Below are 25,264 nucleotides of genomic sequence, written 5' to 3' on the forward strand. Positions count from 1 at the left end.
CTTGAGATGTTAGTTATCAAATCAGTTATAACTGTTCCAACGGCTACTTCCCGTTTCTTGGTTTGCATCAACATGCCGAAGTGCTGCATGATGCCGAAGTGCTGCATGATGCCGAAGTGCTGCATGATGCCGAAGTGCTGCATGATGCCGAAGTGCTGCATGATGCCGAGCTCAGTAAAATACCGAGCTCAATGAAATGCCGAGCTCAATAAAACGCCGAGCTCAATAAAACGCCGAGCTCAATAAAACGCCGAGCTCAATAAAACGCCGAGCTCAATAATATCTTGAACGAGCTCAACCTCTAACAAATCTGCAGCTGTTGAGAATGACATTGATTTTAGCTTGCTGCATCCATCGGTGATTGTGAGATTATACTCCAACAAACTCCACCTTAATCTCAGAATCAACAATGAATCATAATCCTCTGACAAAACCTCAAACTCATCACTCCACAAGTCCCACCAGCCCCAAGCAGTATTTAAACTTCATGGCTGGCAACGGCTTTGTCAACATATCAGCCGCATTATGCTCAGTAGATATTTTCACCATCTTGACTTCACCTCTCTGTATTTCATCCCTTATGAAGTGCATCCGCACATCTATGTGCTTACTTCTTTCGTGAAACACTTGGTGTTTGGCAAGGCATAAGGCGCTGCTGCTGTCACAGTTTATCTCCACTGTATCTTGCTTCTCCCCAAAATCTTCTAGGATTCCCTTCAGCCATATTGCTTCTTTCACAGCCTCTGTCATTGCCATGTACTCAGCTTCCGTAGTAGATAAAGCAACCACATGTTGTAATCCAGATTTCCAGCTTATAGCAGTGCCATTTAGGGTGAACACATATCCAGTTTGAGATCTCCTATTATCTCTATTTGATGCATAATCAGAATCGCAAAACCCCACCAGTGCTCCACCTTGATCCTTACAATCTGCTTTGTACAACAGACCATAATCTGAAGCACCCTTCAAGTATCTGAGCAACCACTTCAATGCTATCCAATGCTCTCTCCCATGGTCTGACATAAATCGGCTAGTAACACTTATAGCCTGAGCCAAATCTGGTCTTGTGCATAGCATTGTGTACATAATGCTTCCTATGATGTTTGCATAAGGTATCTTGCTCAGCTCTCTCCTCTCTGAGTCATTCTTTGGTTTCTGATCCATGCTCAACTTAAAGTGAGCAGCCAATGGTGTAGAGACAGGTTTGAAGTCATCAGCCTGAAATTTCTTCAAAACTCTCTGGATGTAATTCCTCTGCAACAACCTGAGCTCTCTCTTTGGCCTATCCCTCAGTATATCCATGCCAAGGATTCTCCTTGCATTTCCAAGATCCTTCATTTCAAACTTGGATTCCAGTTCAGCCTTGATTCTCTCAATCACTCCCAGATCTGCTCCTGCCACAAGCATATCATCAACATACAAAAGTAGAAAAGCAATTGGTACACCATTCCTTTCTCTGATGTAAACACAGCTATCATACTGCGATTTTCTGAAACCAATACTCATCATATGCTCATCAAACTTGAGATACCACTGCCTACTACTTTGCTTCAATCCATACAAACTTCTCTTGAGCAAACACACTTTGTCTTCATTCCCAGCCTCCATGAACCCCTCGGGTTGATGCATATATATTGTTTCTTCAAGTTCACCATGCAAGAAGGCTGTCTTGACATCGAGTTGGTGTAACTCCCAATCATACTTTGCAACAAGAGCAAGCAATATCCTGATGGAACTGTGTTTTACAACCGGAGAGAACACATCATTATAATCAATCCCCTCTTCTTGAGTGAATCCTCTAGCAACAAGCCGTGCCTTAAATCTGATACTCTCAACTTCACCAACTTCAATCTTCATCTTGAAGATCCATTTGCAGCTAATAAGCTTTTGGGTCCCTGGATTCTTCACCAAAATCCAAGTATGGTTTTTGAGTAGTGACTGGATCTCTTCTCTCATAGCTGCAAGCCATTTCTCCTTTTCCTTACTCGACATAGCTTCAGCATAGGTGGATGGCTCTAAGCACTCCAATACCTCAGCAACACAGAGAGCAAAAAAACTCATCTCATAATCACTGAACCTGGCTGGCTTTCTGATCTCTCTTCTGTTTCTGTCCCTGGCTATAATATGTGATCTCTGATCATCATCAATCTGATCTTGTTGCTGGGGTTGCTGTGGACTTGAAGCTTTATGGGAGCTTGAAGCTCCACCTCCATTCTGATCATCTGGATCACTAGGTGGTGGCTGGCCATGCTGAACTTCTTGATCAATAGATATTCTTTCACCCATCTGATCCTCAGTCTTCAAGAATGGCATATGATGCTCATGGAAGACCACATCTCGGCTCACAATTATCTTCTTGTTCCCCTCTTCAGTGCACCACAACCTGTACCCTTTTACTCCATGTTGGTAACCAACCATCACACATTTCTGAGCCCTTGCATCAAGCTTTCCCTGCTTGCAGTGGGCATATGCTCTACAACCGAACACCTTGAACTGATTGTACTCTCTATCTCCACCATACCATCTGACATCTGGGATTTCATTTCCTATAGCTGATGATGGAGAATTGTTAATTAGCACTGCAGCAGTACACACTGCCTCCCCCCAGAACATCTTTGGCAAGCCTGATGACAAAAGCATGCATCTGACTCTATCGAGGAGTGTTCGGTTCATTCTTTCAGCAACTCCGTTTTGTTGCGGATTGGCCGGGACTGTCCTATGCCTTTGTATCCCATTTGATTTGCAGAAAGACTCAAAATCTTCAGATAAGAACTCCAGCCCGTTATCAGTCCTCAAGCACTTGAGAGTGGTGGATTTCTTCAGCTTCATCTCTGTGCACCATTCTCTGAATTTTTCAAATGCTTGTGACTTCTGCTTTAGGATGTATATCCAGACTTTTCTGCTATAATCATCTATTATCGACATGAAATACCTGCCTCCTCCCATAGAAGCAGGCTGAGCTGGACCCCATAAATCACAATGCGCATAGTCAAGAGGTAATTTGGAGGTGTGTTTACCAGCCTTGTATGGTAGCTTCTTGCTCTTTCCCAGAGCACAGTGTTCACATTCCTTGAACCTCTGATCACTTCCAGCCGGAATAACCCCTTTCTGGATCAGTTCTCTCATCCCACTTTCTCCCAGATGGCCGAGCCTCTTGTGCCACAGACTCATATCAGAGTCCTCTGCAAGATTCACTGAAGCAACAACAGTTTCTGCTACTAGATAGTATAAACTATTTCTTCTCTCAGCAATCAGCAAGATTTTTCCATTAAGTGAGACATTCATATAGCCTTTTTCAGAAGAAAACCTGAAACCTCTAGATTCAAGCATGCCAAGTGAAATCAAATTCCTTTTAATCTCAGGAATGTACCTGACTTGAGTAAGCAGTTTTGTTGATCCATCATGAGCTCTTAATCTGATATCTCCAATGCCTTTGATGTAGCACATCTGATCATTCCCCAACATTACTGACCCGGTTGCCTCAGAAAGGTTTTCAAACCAAGCTTTGTTGGAACAAATATGAAAGCTGCACCCGGAGTCCATTATCCAAGAACTCTCTATCCCACCATTCACCACATTCATGATCTGGGGTGGGTCTGTGTCTTCTGCAAGATCAGCCTGATTTTGGGTAGCCTTCTCTTCGTTTTGCTTCCTTTTCCACGAGTAGCAATCCCTTTTGAGATGCCCAGGTTTCTTGCAGTAATGACAGCTTCGCTTCTCCTCATTTTGCTTCTGATACTTAGGCTTTTGATTCTGATTGAATTTCTTTTTCTTGCCTTTGAAAGCCTTTACATTCAAGGCTTGACTGCCACTTCCTTCGTTTGTCGTCGAAGAGTTCTTTTCCAGCTCCTTTGATCGAAGAGCACACTGAACTTCTTCATATGTGATGCCAGATTCTGCATTCCGGCCAAACAGCATTGCATCTTTAAGATGCTGGAATGTTTTGGGAAGAGCATTCAAGAGCAAGATGGCCTTGTCTTCATTCTTCATGGGGCCATCTACGTTCTCCAAATCATCCAGATTCTTGCTGAAATCATCAATCTGCTCTGCGAAGGGTCGGTCTTCAAGAATCTTGTATGAAAAGAGGCGCTGCTTCATGTATAGGCGATTAGCAAGCGACTTGGTCATGTACAGCGCTTCGAGCTTCGTCCATACCCCATGCGCTGTGGTTTCCTTCGCAACCTCGCGCAACACCTTGTCCGTGAGATTGAGAATAATGGCGCTATGGGCTTTCTTGGCAATCTCAGCCTTCTTCCTCACGCTCTTCTCATCGAGATCTTCTTTTTCTTTCCCCTTCGGATCAATTGGCTCGATTGCTTCATCGAGCCCTTGCTGGATCAACAGAGCCTTCATCTTGATCTGCCACAGACCAAAGTCATTCTTCCCCGAGAATTTCTCCGCTTCGAACCTCGTCGTCGCCATCGATATCAACTCCGATTGCGTTTCCCACAGACGGCGCCACTTGTTATGAAAGTATGCAAAAGATCGATGATGACAACCATGCGAAAAAAGAAAGAACACTAGAGTTTTACGTGGTTCGATCGTAAGATCTACGTCCACGGCCAAAGGCAATATGATTCAGTATATTGAGAAATATGCAGAGATTTACAATCACTCAAGAACTCTCTCCAAGAACTCAACACCTCTAATCTAATTCTAAACCAAGAACTAATCAAGTGATAGTTTGGAGACTCTTTTCTTGAATATCGAAGTAGCTGATTAACTATTTCAGATGCAGCCTTCGTCTGCTTTATATCAGTCCCTTCATCCTCCAACGGCTCTCTTGAGATGTTAGTTATCAAATCAGTTATAACTGTTCCAACGGCTACTTCCCGTTTCTTGGTTTGCATCAACATGCCGAAGTGCTGCATGATGCCGAAGTGCTGCATGATGCCGAAGTGCTGCATGATGCCGAAGTGCTGCATGATGCCGAAGTGCTGCATGATGCCGAGCTCAGTAAAATACCGAGCTCAATGAAATGCCGAGCTCAATAAAACGCCGAGCTCAATAAAACGCCGAGCTCAATAAAACGCCGAGCTCAATAAAACGCCGAGCTCAATAATATCTTGAACGAGCTCAACCTCTAACAAATCTGCAGCTGTTGAGAATGACATTGATTTTAGCTTGCTGCATCCATCGGTGATTGTGAGATTATACTCCAACAAAACAAATCATATACTTTGTGTTAATAAGGATATATCTTTCTCAGCCATACACACGGGCACAAGCATCCCTGAAATTTACACTAAATTTGATATTAACAAAATATATTATGTCTAGAGGATGTAAACATCAAATTTTCAGATGTAGAATTGCATACATCAGCCCTTGAACTAGAAGATTTTCAAAAAATTAACCAAATTTAATATTTGATTTTGACTAAGCTCGATCATCCAACTCTCAATATTTTTACTTTAGAAAAAGTCATAATTGTATTACAATTACCAATTCTATAACGATTCAACAACACTATCCAACAAAAATAATTCAAATATGGAGTATCAATCTACCATAAAATGACAACCTATATTTATCAAGATTTAAAAAATAATTGATGAAATTAATAAAAACAGTTAAAATAATACTTCCCCAGTCTCATAAAAATATAGAGACACTTTCTTATTCTGCACGTCCCATAGAAATAGCTCATTTCATTTGTGGAAAGTTCTCCCGAGCTCATTACTCATATAAATCAATTTACTACAACTTATATCACTATGGCCCATAAACAATACTCCCTCCGTTTTTTTAAAAATAACAACTATTTTCATTTTGGGACGTTCCTTAAAAATAGAAACTTTAGAATCTTTCTATTTTAGGACATGGACCCCACAATCAATTAACTCTACTTTCACTACTTTTTCTCTTCATCTCTTTTACTTTACTCATTTTTCTTTTCCCTTCTCTTACTTTACCAATTTTTCTCACTTACTTTACCAATTGTGCATTAAAACCCGTGTCATTTCAAATGTTTCTATTTTTTTTAATACGAAGGGAGTAATAATAATAATAATACTCTATCCGTCCCATAAGAATATGCACTCTTTCCTTTTTAGTCCGTCTAACAAGAATATGCACTTTCTAATTTTGAAAATTCTTCTTTTTAATTGGGTGGGACCCATTCTTCACTAACAATACTTTATTTACTTTTTCTCTCTATCTCTCTATTACTTTACCAATTTTGCATTGAAACTCGTGTCGAACCCAAAGTGCATATTCTTTGGGGACGGAGAGAGTATGTGTTTGACTATCCACTAATACTACTATTTAAACTATCGTTCTCCTCCTCTATATTACTACTTTATTAATTATATATTCTCTCTGTCCCATTAGAAATGAAACGTTTTTTTGGATTGTTTCATTAAAAGTGAAACTATCCTAAAAATGGAAATAACGCTCTTTATTTTTTCTTCTCTCATACTTTACTCTCTCTTCATTAACTCACAAAACAACACTACATAAAATCTTGTGCCAAAATCCAAATATTTAATATTTAATGTGACGAAGGGAGTATTAATTTGTGTTCCTATTTATGTGACGAATGGAGTAATTAGTCCAACACAAATGGTAGTAAAAAAAAGTTAAAGAAATAGATAAATTTTCATTTCCACAAAATTTAAATACAATAGGGTAGTACTGCTGCCTCCATCCCATAATAGATGTCACACTTTCTTTTTAGCTTATTCCACAAAAGATGTTACATTTTCTTTTTTTAAAAAAAGCTTTCTCTCATATTAATATACACATAATATTTTCTCTTTCCACCTCTCACACAAAACAATATCTCATAAAATCTCATGAGACGGAGGGGAGTGTTAAATCCTGACAATAGCTGCATTTAACCAAGCATTTCAATTCTCCCCATGACCCATCCAACTCAAACCTTCAATATATTTATCTTTCTTCGCTTTTTTTCCTTTAGTTACTTCTCTCTTCACAAGAATCACAACGTCAAACTTCACATCCTTCACCGTGATACGAGTATTCTATCGTATTAATTAGTTTAGATATATTAGGGATTTGCATATCTTTTTTTATATTTGTTTCTTGTTCCATAAGCTAGTATTCTAATATTATAAATAGGGATAGGTTGTTATCATTTTAGTCAATGATTACATGAAATTATCGATATTGGCTCAATTATTTGTGCTTCAAGAAACATCTCCTAAGGTTGCCGACGAGGCTGATCTCGTGCTCAGCTGCCCCTTTTTGCCGTTCAAGTCACGACCCAACGTTGGGCGCTCGACAACGACGACATCTCATTTCTTGATTTTGTGTGGAAATCGACGTTAAAGATTTAGGTCCTTAACAACTGGTGCTTTCATTGCGTACTCACCATGGCTGGATGGGATGAACGTATACCACCGACGGAGCTCCTCACTGGAGGCAACGCGCAAGTCCTGATCGGAGTCTCTTCGCGCCGCGCGTCCACAAGGGCTTCACGCGGCGACGATCAGCAGCGATATCCGCGGCGCGATTTCCAGCCGCGAACAGCCGCGATTTCCTCCACCGGGTTGGAGAAGATCTTGGCGCGATTTGACAGAATGGAACTCAGGCTGGAGAAGTTGGAAGCGCCACGCGTTCCCGAACCTAATCACCCCTATCTCTCGGATGAACTTGATGACGAGGGGTATCACTCCCCGGGTGACGCTTGGGCGGCAGACGACGATGTCCCCCGGCCTTTCATCCACGGACGACGCGACCGTGGTGGGGATATCCATCATCGACGAGGCGCTGCCCGCGCATTACATTGGCGCGACGACCGTTTTCCGCAACAGAACGTTCATCGGGCGCCTTACCACGATCGCCCCAAGCCTCGGCACCGCACGTGCTGGGACAGGCCACGGGACCGATATCTAGGAGATGTCGACACGAGTTTTCGGGGGTACCGCCACCCGACGTCTTGGGACTCACCCCTCCCTCGGCAAGATTACGGTACCCACAGGATGGAGAGACCGAAAGAGCTTTCCATGAAGGCTCCTCACTTCGACGGATCAGGCGCGACGAATTGGATTTCGAGGGTCGATTATTATTTCGACCACCTGGGGATGGATGAGTTCGAACAACAACACTATGTGGACTTCTATTCCGGATCGAGGCACCCCACATTCCCAAGCCCCCGTGCCCCCACACATCCACAGCTCGTTCTCGACCAGAAGCCACCACTGCAGCACGTGCTCGACCAACAACCACAGCCAAGTCACCGCCGCGCTGCAGTGCCACCGGCCCCTGCTGCTGCACCGCCTGCGCCGCTGCACATGGATCAGCAACGATCGCCATCCTGCGGCCATCCTACGACTCACCTCCATCAAGCTGAGGCCTTCCTCGAATTGCCCACTACTGTGAAGCAGCCCCTGCTCCAACGGCCGCCCTCTTGCCTGCGTCCCCCGAGCCTCCACTCTGCTACGAAGCTTGTTTCTTGTGAAGAGAAATACTTGGGAATTGAGGGTGATTCAAAAGTGTTGAATCAAGTTGACTTGCGGCTCAATGAGAAGAAATTAGTAGATGCAGAAGTACGAGCTATAGAGGTGGATAAAATTGATGACGATGATGGTCTTCATGATTCAAGTACAATTGCAACATTTGATTTCAATGGTTGTCTCGCAAAGACTTCTGTGAAGGGAGTGAATACAGATACATGGTCCCTCATGTCTCCTTCAACACTAGAGAAGCTCCATAATCGGTACAACGATGAGCTACATGATGCTCGCGAAGATATGGTTAATGGGTTGAAAGACAAGTCCATATACTCTCCTATGGGTGTGAAGATGATGGGGGAACTTGATAACAAGCCATTTCATGTTGTTACGATCATGAGGATGTTCATTGAGGATGTTTACATCGATTATTCAATAGTAGGTTATTGGAGATTGAAACAACGACCGTGCACGTTTACATTTGATCCAGGAGGAGACGCCTCGCCAAGCTTTTGCTTTCAACTCTCGTCTTTGGTTCGTGATTCCCACCTTGAGGACAAGGTGGATTTTAACCGTGGGGGAGTTGATACGAGTATTCTATCGTATTAATTAGTTTAGATATATTAGGGATTTGCATATCTTTCCTTATATTTGTTTCTGGTTCCATAAGCTAGTATTCTAGCATTATAAATAGGGATAGGTTGTTATCATTTTAGTCAATGAATACATGAAATTATCGATATTGGCTCAATTATTTGTGCTTCAAGAAACATCTCCTAAGGTTGCCGACGAGGCTGATCTCGCGCTCAGCTGCCCCTTTTTGCCGTCCAAGTCACGACCCAACGTTCTCGTTTCTTGATTTTGTGTGGAAATCGACGTTAAGGATTTAGGTCCTTAACACACCGCAACCCTTATCCCATCCCCACCGGCAGCCACCGAAGTCAACTAGATGTAAACAGGGGTGAATCCCCTAGTGTGGTTAAAAACACAACATTTTATGTTATGCTCAATGTGCACCAATTTAGGAACAAAATACTTGTTTTCAAACTCCATTTTTTGAATTTTGGGACCAAAAGCACATGGATAACAACCAACCATATATAAATGTAGTTGTTGAACGTCATAAATTTCGTCCGGAACAAATCATTATCCCTGAGAAACAGAAATAAACAAGAAACTAATCTCATCAACGACCACCACCGGAACAGGAAAAATGGAGTTGTATTACTCCTCTGCTATCATCACCATTACCAATGTTCTCCTCATCACTCACGCAATGGACACACTAAACCCTTCTCACACGCTCAGACACACAACCGGCGACACCCTGATTTCCTCTCGAGGCACGTTCGAACTCGGCTTCTTCAACCCCGACGACTCAAGCAAGTGGTACGTCGCCTTATGGTACAACCGAATAGCACCGAAAACGGTAGTATGGAACCCCAACAGAGACAACCCTCTCCCTGACTCCTCCGCCACTCTCACACTCACACCACCTGGCCGTCTGCTTCTCCTCGACGCCGCCAATGCTACCATCTGGTCCACTAACACATCCACCGTCCTGCACAACCCGGTAGCGCAGTTGCTCGACTCTGGCAACCTCGTTGTCAGGTATGGAATTGATCTTATCGTGTGGCAGAGCTTCGACTTCCCAACAGACACTCTGCTGCCAGGGATGAAGCTCGGCTGGAACTACGCCACCGGGAGAGAGGCCTACATGACGTCAGCGAAGAACTGAGGAGATCCGGCCTCGGGGGATTTCACGTTCCGCTGTGATCCCACCGGCTACCCGCAGAACATTCTTAAAAACGACGGTTCCGTGCAGTATAAGTCAGGGCCTTGGAACGGCCTCGACTTCAGTGGCGGCCAGAACTTGAAGAGGAACAACCTTTTCAAGTTTGGGGTGGTGATGACCAAGGCTGAGGTGTACTATCACTACGAGCTCCTCAACCGCTCTGTCATAATGCGGTTTCAGCTGAGGACTTCCGCAGTGGTGCGGATGTCCCGGTGGAATTCCCCGCGGAATTCCCACTGCCACGTCATAAGGACTTCCCACTGCTCTGCCACATCATAAAGACTTCCCACTGCACGGTGGCGGAATTCCCCTGCGGAATTCCCTACGGAATTCCCACAATAAAAAAATTCACAAATTCACAAATTTACCAATTTCCGGAAGTAAATAATTTACGGAATTAAAATTTCGACGCGAATAGGGAAAAAATTCCATTAAAAAAAGAAAAGTACATTTCACCAAATTAAAAATAAAAATACATTTCAATAATTAAAAAATACATTTCAATAATTAAAAACTACATCAACGAGAGAAACATGTTAAAACAAGTGGTGTGAATGAAGTAAAATTCAACGAGCAGTATATATAGACATTACAAAAAAAATTAAATAAATAAATCAGAATTCCGCGCGAAATTCCGCGGGAGTCGACGCAATGGCGGACGTCCCTGCGGAAGGCCGCAGACCTGCGACGTCCTCAGCTCAATTCCGTATCCGTGCCATTCGTGCCTAATGGCGGACGTCTGCCATGAAATTCCGGCACATCCGTGGGAATTCCGCGGTGAAGTCCGCCATTGCGCATGCTCTGAGTGAGAGCGGCGTAGCCCAGAGGTTCGTCTGGAATAATGAAAAATGCGAATGGGCGATGTATCATACCGTGCAAGTGGATGGTTGTGATATGTATAATTCATGCGGTGCGCACGGTAGCTGTAACGCTGACGTTGTTCTTGTTTGTGCCTGCTTGAAAAGGTTTGTACCGAAAGATCCGGTGGAATGGAGTAGGCAAGAATGAAGAAGTGGATGCATACGAAGTAAGCCGTAGAATTGCAAAAGCGGGGATGTGTTTTTGAAGTATTTCAGGATTAAATTGTCGGATACTCAGCATTCTTGGTTCAACGCTAGTTTGAGCCTTCGAGAATGCGACCAAGTTTGTTCCAAAGATTGTACTTGTATGGCTTATGCTAGCCTTGATATAAGTAGAGGAGAAAATGGACGCCTACTTTGGTTTGGTGACCTTGTTAACATACGAGACATGTCTCCTGGTCTCGGCCACGATATCTACATTAGGCTGGCTTCTTCCGAGTCAGGTAACATCTCTCATTCATAATGTATTCAGGGTGGTTGTGTGAACCGGGATATATGTGATGTGTTGTTTGTACTAATGATCCCACAAACGAGTCAAGAGAAACGAAACGACAAGTAGTTATTGTGACGCTGTGTCTAATGGTTGGGGTGATTCTTGTATACCTGAGCTTGTTGCTGTATTTCCAGATGAGGAAGAGGATGAACAATCAATCATCATAAATAGGTAACAAACGAGGAATTGAATTATTTAGTGAGAAAATGGATTGCCTTTCTTTGTATTCTGTGTATCATCCTTGTCGTTCGTGAAGTATTAGGTCACGATGATCACCCTGATGAAAGTGACAATAAGGAGCTAGAGCTACCACAATTTGACTTGTCTGTCATAGTTAAAAGCTACTAATGATTTCTCCATGGACAACAAGCTTGGAGAAGGTGGATTTGGGCCTGTTTATAAGGTAGGAAGCTAAATCATTGATTATCTCATCACCTCAGCATCACTTGCAGCTGCCACTAGTATATCATCCACATAGAGAAGAAGAAAAACAACTGCAACTCCATTCTCTCCTTTTCTGAAAACACAGCTATCAAAATCTGATTTCCCGAAGCCCATAGTAGTGATATGTTCATCAAATTTGAGGTATCATTGTCTGCTACTTTGCTTTAATTCGTACAAGCTTTTCTTCAGCAAACAAACCATATTCTCACTTCCTGGAACTTCAAAACCCTCTGGTTGATGCATGTAAATGGTCTCTTTCAAATCTCCATGGAGAAAGGCTGTCTTAACATCCAGCTGATGCAAGACCCAACCATTTCTAGCCACTAAAGCCAGCAAGATCCTGATTGAAGTGTGCTTAACAACAGGTGAGAAAACCTCATTGAAATCCACTCCTTCCTCTTGAGTGAATCCTCTTGCCAAAAGCCTTTCTTTGAATCTGATATGCTCAATCTCTCCTACTTCAATCTTCTTCTTAAATATCTATTTACAACTGATTACTTTCTGAGTCATGGGGTGTTTGACCAAAATCCATGTATAGTTCTTCATCAAGCTCTCAATCTCTTCTTTCATAGCCTTAAGCCATTCATTACTCTCTTTGCTCTTGATGGCCTCTGCATAGCTGAAAGGCTCAACATGCTCAATGACCTCAGCCACACATAAGGCAAAAAAACTCATCTCATAGTCACTGAATCTGGTGGCCTTTTGATCTCCCTTCTTGTTCTATCTCTAGCCAGCTTGTATCCACTATCATTCTGTGTTGGTGTCTCTGAGTCATTAGTTTGAGAATCAGAACTACCTGACTCAGTAGCTCCACCTCTACCTGAGGTTCTAGCTTCATCAAGAATGAGACTCATGCCAGCAGCTCCACCTTCACCAGAAATTTCCGTACCATTTTCATGCTCAGAAGGGTCAACCACTGCATTCCTTTGTCCAGAATCTGTAGAGACATCAACATTCAGAAAAGGCATATTTTCTTCATCAAAGATCACATCCCTGCTGACGATGATGTTCTGATTTCCCCTTTCTGTGCACCACAGTCTATACCCCTTCACTCCATGTTGATAGCCAACCATTACACATTTTAAAGCCCTGGGATTGAGCTTGCCTTGTTTGCAGTGAGCATAGGCTCTGCAGCCAAAAATCCTCAGTGTCCTGTAACTGTTGTCTCTTCCATACCACCTAGTATTTGGAATTTCATTGCCTATTGCAGATGAAGGTGAGTTGTTGATCAAAATGGCAGCTGTAGACACTGCTTCCCCCCAGAAACTCTTAGGTAGGCCAGATGATAGTAGCATGCACCTAACCTTCTCTAAAAGGCTCATATTCATTCTCTCAGCCACTCCATTCTGTTGTGGGTTGGCTGGGACCGTTCTGTGCCTACTTATGCCATTATTCTTGTTGAATTTCTCAAATTCAGTGGATAGGAACTCAAGACCATTATCAGTCCGCAAGCACTTCAATGTCTTACCAGTCTTGAGCTTCATTTCTAAGCTCCATTCCTTGAATTTCTCAAAAGCCTGCGATTTTTCTTTCAATATGAAGACCCTCACTTTCCTAGAATAGTCATCAATGATGGATATGAAGTACTTTCCTCCACCTAAAGTCAGAGGTGTGGCAAGCCCCCATAAATCTGCATGAGCATAGTCTAGTATCTGTGTAGATAAATGTGTGCCTACTTCATATGGCACACATCACCACACTGCAAATCACCACACTCACTTCTAATCTCACTAATCTCACTTCAACATCGAAATCTAGTGAAGCTTCTAGGATGGTGCGTTCAAGGAACAGAAAAGATGCTCGTCTATGAATACATGACCAACAAGAGTCTTGACTTAATATTATTCAGTAAGGCTTTGTCCAATTACTACGTACATTAGATCAATATAGATTTGAAGTGAGTATTCTTTCTCGTAAAGATAATAAGTCCTTATATGCAGATCCTACAAGAAGCTTGTTACTTGACTGGCCGAGATGGTTCAACATCATAAACGGCATTGCTAGGGGCCTTATGTATCTCCATCAAGATTCTCGTCTTCGAGTAATCCACAGGGACCTCAAGGCCAGCAATATACTACTAGATTCTGATATGAACCCGAAGATATCAGACTTTGTCCTTGCTAGAACTTTTGGGGAGAATGAAACCGGAGGCAACACAAGCAGAGTAGTAGGAACATAGTATGTAGGATTATTTCATTAGTGATGCATTTTACATTCGCTTGCACTATTTTGAATTTATCTTTGTAGTGAACATTTCATGCAGCGGCTACATGTCCCCGGAATACGTTGTGGATGGCATGTTCTCGGTGAAATCTGATGTGTTTATCTTCGGAGTTATAGTGCTTGAAATCGTGAGCGGTAAGAGAAATAGAGGATATGTGCATAGCGATCACCGCCTCAATCTCCTCGGGCATGTAAGCATTCCTAATGCATGCAATCTTATAGAATAAAGATATCGATAATTCTAAATACGATGATGTTAACAGGCATGGATGCTTTACAAAGATGACAGCTCGATAGAGTTGGTTGAACCTTGTGCGAAAAAAATCATGCGATATATCAGAAGTAACGAGATCAATCCATGTTGGTCTCTTATGTGTTCAACAGCACCCCGAAGATAGGCCGAGAATGTCGTCAGTGGTAATGATGCTGAGCAACGGCGGCGCTCTGCCTGAAGCCAAACACGCTGGTTTCTTCATAGAAAGAGAGATACTAAAGAGTGAAACTTCTGTTAGCACGACGACGGCCACAAGTTCAACAAATGCAATCACGGTTTCCCTCGTAGAAGCTCGATGAATTTGTGGTACATTTAACTTAATGTTCAATGCGCTTGCTTAGATCTCTTCCTGTATGATCGTTTAAAACTATGATTTTCATTTGTTAGATTGTGATATGGTTATGACCGATATACGAATTTGGTCCAAAACATTCACTTTTTGAAAAACAAGTCCATAACAAATGAAATTCATGTCGATCCGGTCCATTTTTAACGGTTCCGTTAATTTTTTTACGGTCAACCGTCAATTAGCAAAATTCTGACCTGATTAAGCTTAATCTCAGATTATTTGGATTATTAGTCATCTAATTAATGCAAATGTTCAGGACGTATTTGATATTGATAATGAATATGTTGGACTAGTTTGACGGTATTTTGTTCTATTTTTCTGCTTCATCTTCGACAATATTGTAGTCCATAATGCTAAGTGGATGTTTCAAATCCAGTTTCAAAACCTTAATATGTATTTCAACATTGTCGGAATTCAGGAACATAGATTCAGGGGCTTACATTCAAGATTCAAAATTCAAAAGTCTAAATTCAAAATCGAAATTCAATTGCTTCGTAGGAAACGGCAACTAAGGTTGACGGTGACGGCTTCGTCTCGTCGATGGGCCGCCGCTGTCGCCGGAACTCCTGCAACAATGTGACCTCTCCATATCCGACTAGTCCGACGGGTTTTAGACCAAGTTGCACAGATAGAAAATTAGGTTCTTGGTGGTGTGGGGAAGAAGAAATGAAAGAGACTAAGAGAGGGAGAATTAAAAAAATTGATTTTGATTCATGTTTTTATTTAAGGGTTTTCTATTATACAAATATTTCAGAAATTTTTAAAAAATTTAAAAATTACCTACAGTAATAAAAAATGGCTAATCCGGTCAACAAAACACTAAATAACGGTTGATCGTCGGAAATTGACGGAACCGTAAAAAAAGGACCGGATCGACACGAATTTCATTTGTTATGGGCCCCGTTTTTCAAAAAGTGAATGTTTTGGATCAAATTCATATATCGGCTATATGTTTAGGACCAAAATTAACTTTTACTCTAATTTTAGTGACAATAAAAATATGGTCATTTGGCTTGACACATAAATTAATGTACGATTGATAAAGTAAGACAGATAGAAAGAAAAAGTAATCATATATTATTAGTGAAAAACGGGATCCACCTTATTAGAAAGAAAGAATTTATCAAAAATAGGAGATATTTATGGGATGACCCAGAATGAGAGATGTTTCTTAGAGCATCCACAATAAGAATAGCACAGCCATAGCCCAGCCATAGCCTAGCCACAAACTCCTCTTGCCACATCATCAGCACTAAAAATCCTCCTGCCACATCATCAAAACAAGCAAATAGCCCAGCAATAGCCTAGCAATAGCCTAGCAACATCACTCAAAATTATATAAAACAAATAATTAACAATCACACAAAATACGGAATTAAATTTACGACACAGAAACGGGAAAATTCAATTATATTATTAAAATTAAAAAGTACACTAATTAAAAAAATTACATTAATTTAAAAAAAAGAAGGTACATTAAAAAATTACATAATTAAAAAAAAACTAACGACGTGCAGTCCTCCGCGTCCACAACTCTTCAATTAAATCCTTTTGTAGTCGAATATGAGCATTCACTTGGCGCAGGTCGGCATGTGCTTGGAGGCGGCCAGCTTCATCGTGAGGTACCCCGCTTCGTACGTTGAGGGCGGCCAAGCCGTGGCTTGGACCTGCTTCATTATCGTCGTTCGGCCACCTAGTCAGTTGTACACCTTCACCTTCAACTAGCCAGCCGCATCGTGCCTGAAGCGAAAATACAGATATCGACGCTTCAAAGCCTCAACAATACGCATAAACAGGGCCCTGCTCATCCTAAAACGTCGCCTGAAAAGGATGGCGTTAAACTGCGGCTCCGGTGCGAAGTAGTCTTCATATAGCCGCTGATGTGCAGCTACGTGATCCCGCTCAATCACTGCTCGGCGGTGGACAACGGGTCGAGGTCGAGGTACCGCCTGCTGCAAGGCCCTCTGTAACAGCCGGTCTATCTCACGGGGCGTATATGCCTCCAACGCTTCGTTCATTCGCCGTTCGTACTCCTCAGCATCCCTACCACTACCACCACTACTACCACCCGCGCTACTCATTTCGCGTTGTTGCTCTTGTACAGAAATTAAGATAGAGAGAATACTCGTTAAAACAAGCGGTGCAAATAAAAATGACATGCAAATCGCGTATATATAGTGTTTCGAAAAAAAAATCCGCTCGCTGATCACTAGCCGATCCGGAGCCTGCAATGGCGGCCAGCGAATCGGCGAGCGCATCGGCCAGCGCTCGGAAATTGGCGTGCGCTCGCCGATTTTTCCGCCGAAATTCGGCTAGCCGGTTACAATGGTTCGGCGAGCGGACCGGCTAGCGCCGGGGATCGGCTAGCCGGTCCTCTCGCCTCCATTGTGGATGCTCTTAATTTTATAGGACAGGTGGAGTAGTAATTTTATCATATCATTGTGCTCAAAAATAGACTTAGTATAACTATATTTACTTTTCATATTGTATCTAGGGGTGGGTCGGTACAGTATACCATGCCGAGAACGTCATACCTCATACCATACCAAAAACTGCGGTATGACAAAATCTTACCATACAATACCGAATTTTTCGGTATACGCCGTATTACCGAAAATTCGGTATGGTTAGCTTTTAATACCGTTACCTTACCTTTATTGTGGTATACCGCACTTTTACAGTATACCGAAAAACTGGCGATTTCAATATATATTAAGTACGGTTACACTATTTGTTAGCACTAAAAATACTTGCAAGTATACAAGGTAGATCTAGTATAACTAAAGCTCAGTACCGGGATATCGAACACAAAGAATAGGATTGCAACTCTCTATTATATACTGAACGCTATATATTATCTAGAGACACGAGCTTTTTGAATTTGAATTTATAAGCTAGACATAACTAAATAAACAACAGAAAACATAAAAATAAATTATACAAAGCAAGCCAACATGATGATAGCGTGAAACAAACCATCATCATTCAAGTCCACAGGCTTCAACATTAGAGCATGCGCAGCGGTGGCGTCCGTCGCCACCGCCGTCCGCGCCGCTGGCACGGCGCTGCTCGATGTATCGAGCACGTCCGTGCCAGCGGACGCACACGTGGCGCGCTCCCATTCGTCAACGGCATAGCCGTTGTGTTTAAACATTTTTTATTTTTTTTAAAAAAATCGGTATTTAATTATAAATAATGCTAAAAAATAAAAAAAAATATTTTCCAAATCCCAAAAATATGGCCGTTTTTTTCCCGTTTTTTTCTGAATTTTTTTGATTTTTTTTATTTTTTTTCCCCAAAATCATCTATAAATACACACATTCATCACTCATTTATCACATCAATTCATCTCTCATTCATCTCTCATTTATAATTCTTATACAAACTATCAACACATTCAACATTCACTCAAAACATCAAATGGATTTCACTCATCTCATGGCGGAAGCGGAGCGCGAAGAACAAGAATACTACGAACAACATCGTGCCGCTTACGAAGCATATGTCGCGGCGAATACCCCCGCTCATCCTCCTCAACGCACTAGATCAAATCGCCGCTACATCCATCGTGACCGGGAGGGAGCCCACGAAAGGCTCATATTTCGGCGTTGCCGGATCCAACAACGACTTGAACGTGCTCTATTCTTCACCACTCTTCAATGATGTGATGAATGGTGTAGCACCGGCGATCGACTTCACCATCAACGGAAATATATACCGCATGGGTTACTATCTCGCCGATGGTATCTACCCAAGGTGGTCGACGTTCGTGAAGACGCTCCACAACCCGCACGACCCGAAAGAGTCAGCGCGGAAGGACGTCGAAAGAGCCTTCGGGGTCCTTCAAGCTCGATTCAACATTGTGAAGGCCCCGGCTCGGCTGTGGTACGTGAATAATATCGCCGACATCATGTTCACGTGTATTATATTACACAACATGATTATAGCCGACGAAGGGCCGAGGGCGGCTAGCTTCTACGACGAGGACGAAGCCGGAAGCTCAACAGCGAGGTCTCCCCCACGCCGAGGCGAGCATACGACGGTTGGCTAGAGGATCGAGACAAGACACACAATGCGCGATACTCGAATCCACAATCAACTACAAGAAGACCTAATCAACCACATGTGGGCGAAATTCGGCAACTAGTAGTGGTTTTTTTAATTTTTAGGATTTTAATTATGTAATTTTTAATTTTTAGGATTTTAATTATGTAATTTTTCATTTTTAGGATTTTAATTATGTAATGTTTAATTTTATTTGTCATTTGTAATATTTATTGTGGTTTTTAAATGAATTTTAATATTATGGAAATGTTATTGTTTAATTAAATTTTAAATTAATTGTGCTCGTCCTTGCGGAAGAGCACAGTTGTGGTTGTTGTGCTCTTGCCAGAGAGCAGACATGAATAGTACCGCCCGGGCCCAACACCGTGCCGCTGGCAAGAGCACGGTTGTGGATGCTCTTAATCCATTCCCACCACAAAATAAAAAAAGAAAAAGGTATAAAAAAATTTAAAAATTAAATTAACACACTAATCCCATTTCGGACGACACGTGTCATATCGAACACGATTAATTGATCTCAATAAATTGCATCTATTTATGATAAAAATCATCATGATTATATCGCCACCTGAATGTAGACTTTTCCAGATAAATCCATTTTATACACTATTCCTTATAATTTTTATAATACTCCCTCCGTCCCGGGCTACTCGCTCCTTTTCTTTTCGGTACGGAGATTAAGGAATGAGTGTATAGGAAAGTCAAAAATGACGGCTGTAGGTGAATTTTTTTACTAAAAATGAAAAGAGTGCAAGTAACTCGGGACGTCCAAAAAGGAAATAAGTGCGAGTAGTGCAGGACGGAGAGAGTATTAATTTAAGATTTAAATAATTTTATGACATTTTATTTAACATTTACTCCATCGGAGTGATGATTGCTAACTAATTTTTGTTTCGGCACTTTAAATTGGGCGACAAATTTGAAAGCTCACATTCTCATTTTGTCGAACATATTGTCGTCAATTCTTGGCAGAGGAAAAGCTCGAGAATTTGCATCATCAATGGCGACCAAAGTTTACATTGTGTGAGTTCCGTTTTTAAATTGGCGATGATTTCATACTTGTATCTAATTTTGACCAGTCAAGATTGTACTGTTTTTCGGTTTCTGTTGAGTTTATTTTCTGGTTTCCTAAGCAAAATTGTAATTCAGCTGTTGGGGTTTATTTTTTTATATTTCAATAACTTGGGTCGTTTTTTCCTGTTTGAATTCTGTAATTTTTGGTGATGATTCTTGATTCGTGTTTCTTGATTTTGCAAGCCTTGTAATTTTTGGAATGATCAGTCTGTAAAACTATGTATTAGCTACGATTTAGTGTGCAAATCGTTCAAAATAGTTCGTTTTGCCCAAGGGGGGGTTTAATTGGAGTGATAAATCATAGGATTGAGGAAAGAGAAGGATGGTCAGACAAGTCAAAATTAATCTATCCATTGAAGTTAATGGTAGATTAGCTTGGATTGTTCTGAATAGTTTCATGTTTGCAAGTTAATTATTGCTTAATTTGATGAGTTTTCTTCTGTTCATAGAACTTGGTGAAAGCCTGAAAATGAACATCTACTTGAGAAAATTATGTCTAGACCTCTGAATTTGTGGAAGTTCATTCTTTTGCAACTCTGAATTTTGAAGAATATGATGTGATCTCCTCGAAACTTTGAAAAATATCTAATTGGTGTGGAATATCATCTGTGTAAATCTAAATAACTTAGTCCTTATTTCAGTATTCATTGTACCGAAGTATTTTTGTTCTTAGTAAGATGTTAAAATTGAAAATTTTTAGTGAAAGTTGACTTATGCTTGAACAACATTAGTGGTTATTGCATACATATTTTATTTCATTGTTATTTATCATTGCAAGAGTGGGGTGAGAATTAGCGGTGATCTATTACAGCCCGAAATACACACCCTTCATTGTCCCTGACTTGAAATAAAAACTGGTCGGTTGCTTCGATCCAATGGAGTATTAATTTGTTATGGATTCAAGTTCCATAAACCTATGTATTTCTGTAATATTGGATGCTTGAACTAACGAATATTAGTAGAAATTCTCATGATTCTGGTGTACATCTATTGTTATTCTGAAAATCTTGAAGTTTCTTCTGTTATTATGATGCATGATATTGATGATATTGCTTTCATCCATTACCGGACTGTGTGGTTTGCAAGATTATAGCCTTGATTAAATATGTATTATGTTTGGTTCATGTGATTGAGTCTCACAACTTAATCCCAGATGGATAGTCATAAGATAATGAGTCATGCTTACCGAACGAAACCTACAGGTACTATTCTATGTATGGACATGTGGAGAAACTCGCTGAAGAGATAAAGAAAGGAGCTGCATCTGTTGAAGGAGTAGAAGCCCAGTTATGGCAGGTAACAACTTTCTTTCCGCATTCTCTGCAAGCTGTGAGCACATCTGACATTGATTTTAAAATTTGATTCATGTCAATATAATCTACTAAATATGAAGTGCTGTATCATGAATAAAAATATCAAAATCTTTATTTGGCAAGTTGTGGATCTAATTTTGCGGGGTAAACTAGGGTATCACCAATTCTTTCCTCCCTTGGGTTTGAATATGAAAGAATTGTTTGATTAGAAATGATTTACGTGGCTATTTATATTGGAAGAATTTAACAGTTTGTGTAACTATGCTATAGGTTCCCGAAACACTATCTGATGATGTTCTGACGAAAATGAGCGTGCCTCCAAAGAGTGATGTGCCCATTATCACCCCTAATCAGCTCTCTGAGGCTGATGGCTTCATATTCGGCTTCCCTACAAGGTTTGGCATGATGGCTGCACAATTCAAAGCGTTTTTTGACGCTACTGGAGGCCTATGGAGAACACAACAGCTCGCTGGCAAGCCTGCCGGGATCTTCTACAGCACTGGATCTCAAGGCGGTGGCCAGGAGACTACAGCGTATGTCCACCCACAATCACATTATAACTTTACAAGACCTTACGTGTTATCCGTATCTCCAACTGCTCATGATCAACAAACTCTCTTATGAATTTTTCCTCGTATGAGAGTTAACTCATATATAGCCATGGTTTACTAGATAATTTTGACAGTTTATTATTTGCAGATTGACTGCTATCACTCAGCTTGTTCACCATGGCATGATCTTTGTGCCGATCGGGTATACGTTTGGAGCTGGCATGTTCGAAATGGAGAAGGTTAAAGGTGGAAGCCCCTATGGAGCTGGGACTTATGCCGGTGATGGTTCAAGGAGCCCGTCCGAGCTTGAATTGCAGCAGGCTTTTCATCAAGGGAAATACATTGCCACAATTGCCATGAAACTGAAGGGAGGAGCTGCCTAATCTCTATTCCAGATCATAATTTTCTTATTTTTCCAAGATTCTACATCTTTATTTGCTGAGATGTCACTGTATTTCTTGTTCTGCTTAATACAGTATCTGTCCCGATGTCATAACTTTGCCTACCTTATATCTGAAGTGGCATTTATATGTTAAAAAATATTGTTTCCTGAAATTATGTTATCCAGTAATGCTTATAATTTGTTCGGTGGACCCTTTCCCCAACTTTTCTCTTCTTCCTAAGAAAAATGACCGCTTTTTTGAATGACATGAAATTTTATAGTGTTATTTTGTGCAAATGGAGAGAGAATAAAGTAAAAATATATATTTATATTTTTTTATTTTTAGTAATGGACATCTTGTTGGAACAAACAAAAGAAAAAGTGTTTATTTAGAGGTGCCCAGGGTTTCGGAACCAGCGGTTATGGTTCAAAACCGTCGGTTCCGGTTTTGAAATTTTTGGAACCGGAATCGAACCGCGAGGGTGTTTCGTGGTTACGGTTTTGGTTAAAAAACTTCCGGTTTCGGTTTCGGTTCCAAACCAGAGATTTTCAGACGGTTTTGGTGGCTTCGGTTCGGTTTTGGCAGTTTTGCGGTTTTCGTAGTTTTTTAAAAATTTTGAACTTATAAAATAAATTGGAACAAGACGATGAATAATTTAAATTGAAGTAAGACGAGTAAAGTGAAAATAAAATCAATTTCATTAAATTAGAGTTGTAACAGACCAGGTACATAGTACATTACAATTTACATATACAAATTACAATGACGTAATTTACATATATAAATTACAACGCGCGAGAGGTTTGATCTGCAGAGGCCTCTAGTGAGCGTTATTAACGCGATTGCTGATGTGGCTGTAATCAAATTTTATCTTCATTTATTTCTTTTAATATTCTCTCTCCTTCTCACTTCATACTTAATTTTTTTTTTTAACAAAAACGCCCTTTGTGGGCGGGAGGTTTAGGCAGACCTCCAACCCGTAAATAGAATCAAAATAAAATGTTCTAACAGTATGATTTTAGCCCAAAAGTAACTAGGATCTAAACAAGAACATGAACAAGCCAAATAGAGGTCCCACAAGTCGAAATCATCCGTACTATCAAGTGGAAAGAAACTGATTATATATACGAGGGAAAAACGAAAAATTATCAAAACCAGCCACCAAGGACGCTGGATCAACCCACATCTCTACGTCGGAAACGAAAGTTAGGATATCCCAGCTGGTCCATCCTAAGCAGCGCCTTCAGATACCGAGGCGCAGTCACTTCATACTTAATTACGGAGTAGTTAATTTCCTTCGTTCGTTCTCATCTACAACCAGCATCACCATTTCAATTCTTGTAGAGAATTTCAAAAAACATTAATGCTAAATGAGATTTTCATTCTTCTATGCAAAACAATTAATTTCAAAACACACTGTGAATTTTTTTTCCATATTCTTTTCCAAACTTTACCTCTCTTCTCTGCAAATTCTCTTATTTCTGCGTACCTTAAAAACAATATCTCTTCATTAGTTTAGAAAGAATGAAGAACTACTATTGTGATTGATTGAAAAATCTCATTTTAATTATGAAATGGAAAAAATGATTTTAAAACAACTTCAAATGTATTGTTCCAGAAATTATTTGGCTCACGAAATTTTAGGAAGGAGTTGAAAATCTCCATTAATGGTGAAAACATTAGTTCCATAAAACTCATTAAAACTGGGGCAAAATAAATCCAGAAGCAAGAGCTCTCAGATTGTGATAAATGATAATGGAGGCGAGAAGATGAAGCCTTATTGAAGATGTAAAAATTAATGCTCGCTTTAAGAGAAACTAGACAGCTATTTAAAACCAGAAAAAATAAAGAATTAATGAAATAAACTAGTGACGTGGCATCCATGTCATAGTCGCTCATTGGAGGCGCTTAGAGCATCCATAATGGCGGCGAGCGGACCGGCTATCCGATTCCCGGCGCTGGCCGGTCCGCTCGCCGAACCATTGCAGCTGGCGAGCGGCAAATCGGCGAGAAAAACGGCAAGCCCTCGTCGATCGGCTGGCCGCCATTGCAGGCTCCCGATCGGCGAGCGATCGGCCAGCCAATTTTTTATTTATTTTTTATTTTTTTATTTCATTTTGGCGGGTTTTAAATATTGTAATTTGGTCCTTCAATTATCGGAAATTATATTTCCGGATGAAGATTTCTGTATCGGCCAGCCTGGGGTTGCCGCCCCTTGGACCCCGCTCTAGGGGGCGCTGCCCCCGAACCCCCGTCCAATCATAACGAATTCAAACAAGTGTGCACTCCACACTTCCAACTTATTTGATGTCTCATTATGATCATATTGATCAATCAAGTTAATCCAATTACACTAAAATATCCAACACCGGATAGCGGCGACAACGGCGACGACGGCGAGGAGTGAGGCGGAGGCAGGGGGCTCGTGTGTGGCGAAGGAGTTTTTTTTAGATTAATGTACTTTTTTTTAATTAATGTACTTTTTAAAATTTTAATATTATTATTGAGTTTTCCCGTATCTGTGTCGTAAATTTAATTCCGTATTTTGTGTGATTGTTAAATATTTGTTTTTATAATTTTGTTTATTGTGGCTAGGCTATGGCTGGGCTATTGCTTGTCCGGTTGCTTGTCCTGATGATGTGGCAGGAGGAGTTTTTAGTGCTGCTGATGTGGCAGGAGGAGTTTGTGGCTGGGCTATGGCTGAGCTATTTATATTGTGGATGCTCTTAAATATATTGCCTAGCAATCAAACCTCTACAATATAATTTACATTACAATTACAAGTGTAGTCGGAAGGTTAAAAAAATGAAATGGGAGGGAAAAGAAAAAAATTGAAAAGAGCTTGAGCTCAACTTAAATTTTTAAAGTTAGATTTCAAATTTAAATTGAGTTGCTTACATATCCACAATTTTATCGAGGAATCAAAGCCCACGTAGTTCTCTTGCCTCCAACACCAAAAGCTTGCTCAACAGCGACCGTGGAAGTGGGAACGACAAAAATCTTCTTAGCCATTATTGAGAGTA

The 25,264-nt window shown here is 41.0% G+C and overlaps 1 protein-coding gene and 1 pseudogene across 2 annotated transcripts; both read left to right on the forward strand.

The window, feature by feature from the left end:
- Positions 1–13,673: 13,673 nt before the first annotated feature.
- Positions 13,674–14,805, forward strand: LOC121786763 (annotated as a pseudogene).
- A 4,982-nt stretch (positions 14,806–19,787) lies between these two features.
- On the forward strand, positions 19,788–22,440 carry LOC121787604 (probable NAD(P)H dehydrogenase (quinone) FQR1-like 1). 2 transcript variants are annotated; one of them, XM_042186383.1, is made up of 4 exons: positions 19,788–19,943; positions 21,197–21,290; positions 21,578–21,840; positions 22,007–22,440. In XM_042186383.1, exons 1-4 carry the CDS (start codon positions 19,921–19,923, stop codon positions 22,239–22,241), a joined length of 615 nt encoding a protein of 204 aa, XP_042042317.1. In that variant the 5' UTR covers positions 19,788–19,920; the 3' UTR covers positions 22,242–22,440. The 2 variants fall into 2 exon arrangements, with proteins under 2 accessions (XP_042042317.1, XP_042042318.1); XM_042186384.1 differs by lacking the exon at positions 19,788–19,943 and adding an exon at positions 20,078–20,359.
- The last annotated feature ends 2,824 nt before the right edge of the window (positions 22,441–25,264 follow it).

The sequence above is a fragment of the Salvia splendens genome, chromosome 22 (assembly GCF_004379255.2).
Source record: "Salvia splendens isolate huo1 chromosome 22, SspV2, whole genome shotgun sequence".
Classification (NCBI taxonomy): Eukaryota; Viridiplantae; Streptophyta; class Magnoliopsida; order Lamiales; family Lamiaceae; genus Salvia; species Salvia splendens.

Coding starts and splice junctions, on each gene's coding strand:
- LOC121787604 (XM_042186383.1), top strand. CDS start 19,921: ATGGCGACCAAAGTTTACATTGT. Junction 19,944..21,196: donor GCGACCAAAGTTTACATTGT/GTGAGTTCCGTT, acceptor CGAAACCTACAG/GTACTATTCTATGTATGGAC. Junction 21,841..22,006: donor GGTGGCCAGGAGACTACAGC/GTATGTCCACCC, acceptor TATTATTTGCAG/ATTGACTGCTATCACTCAGC.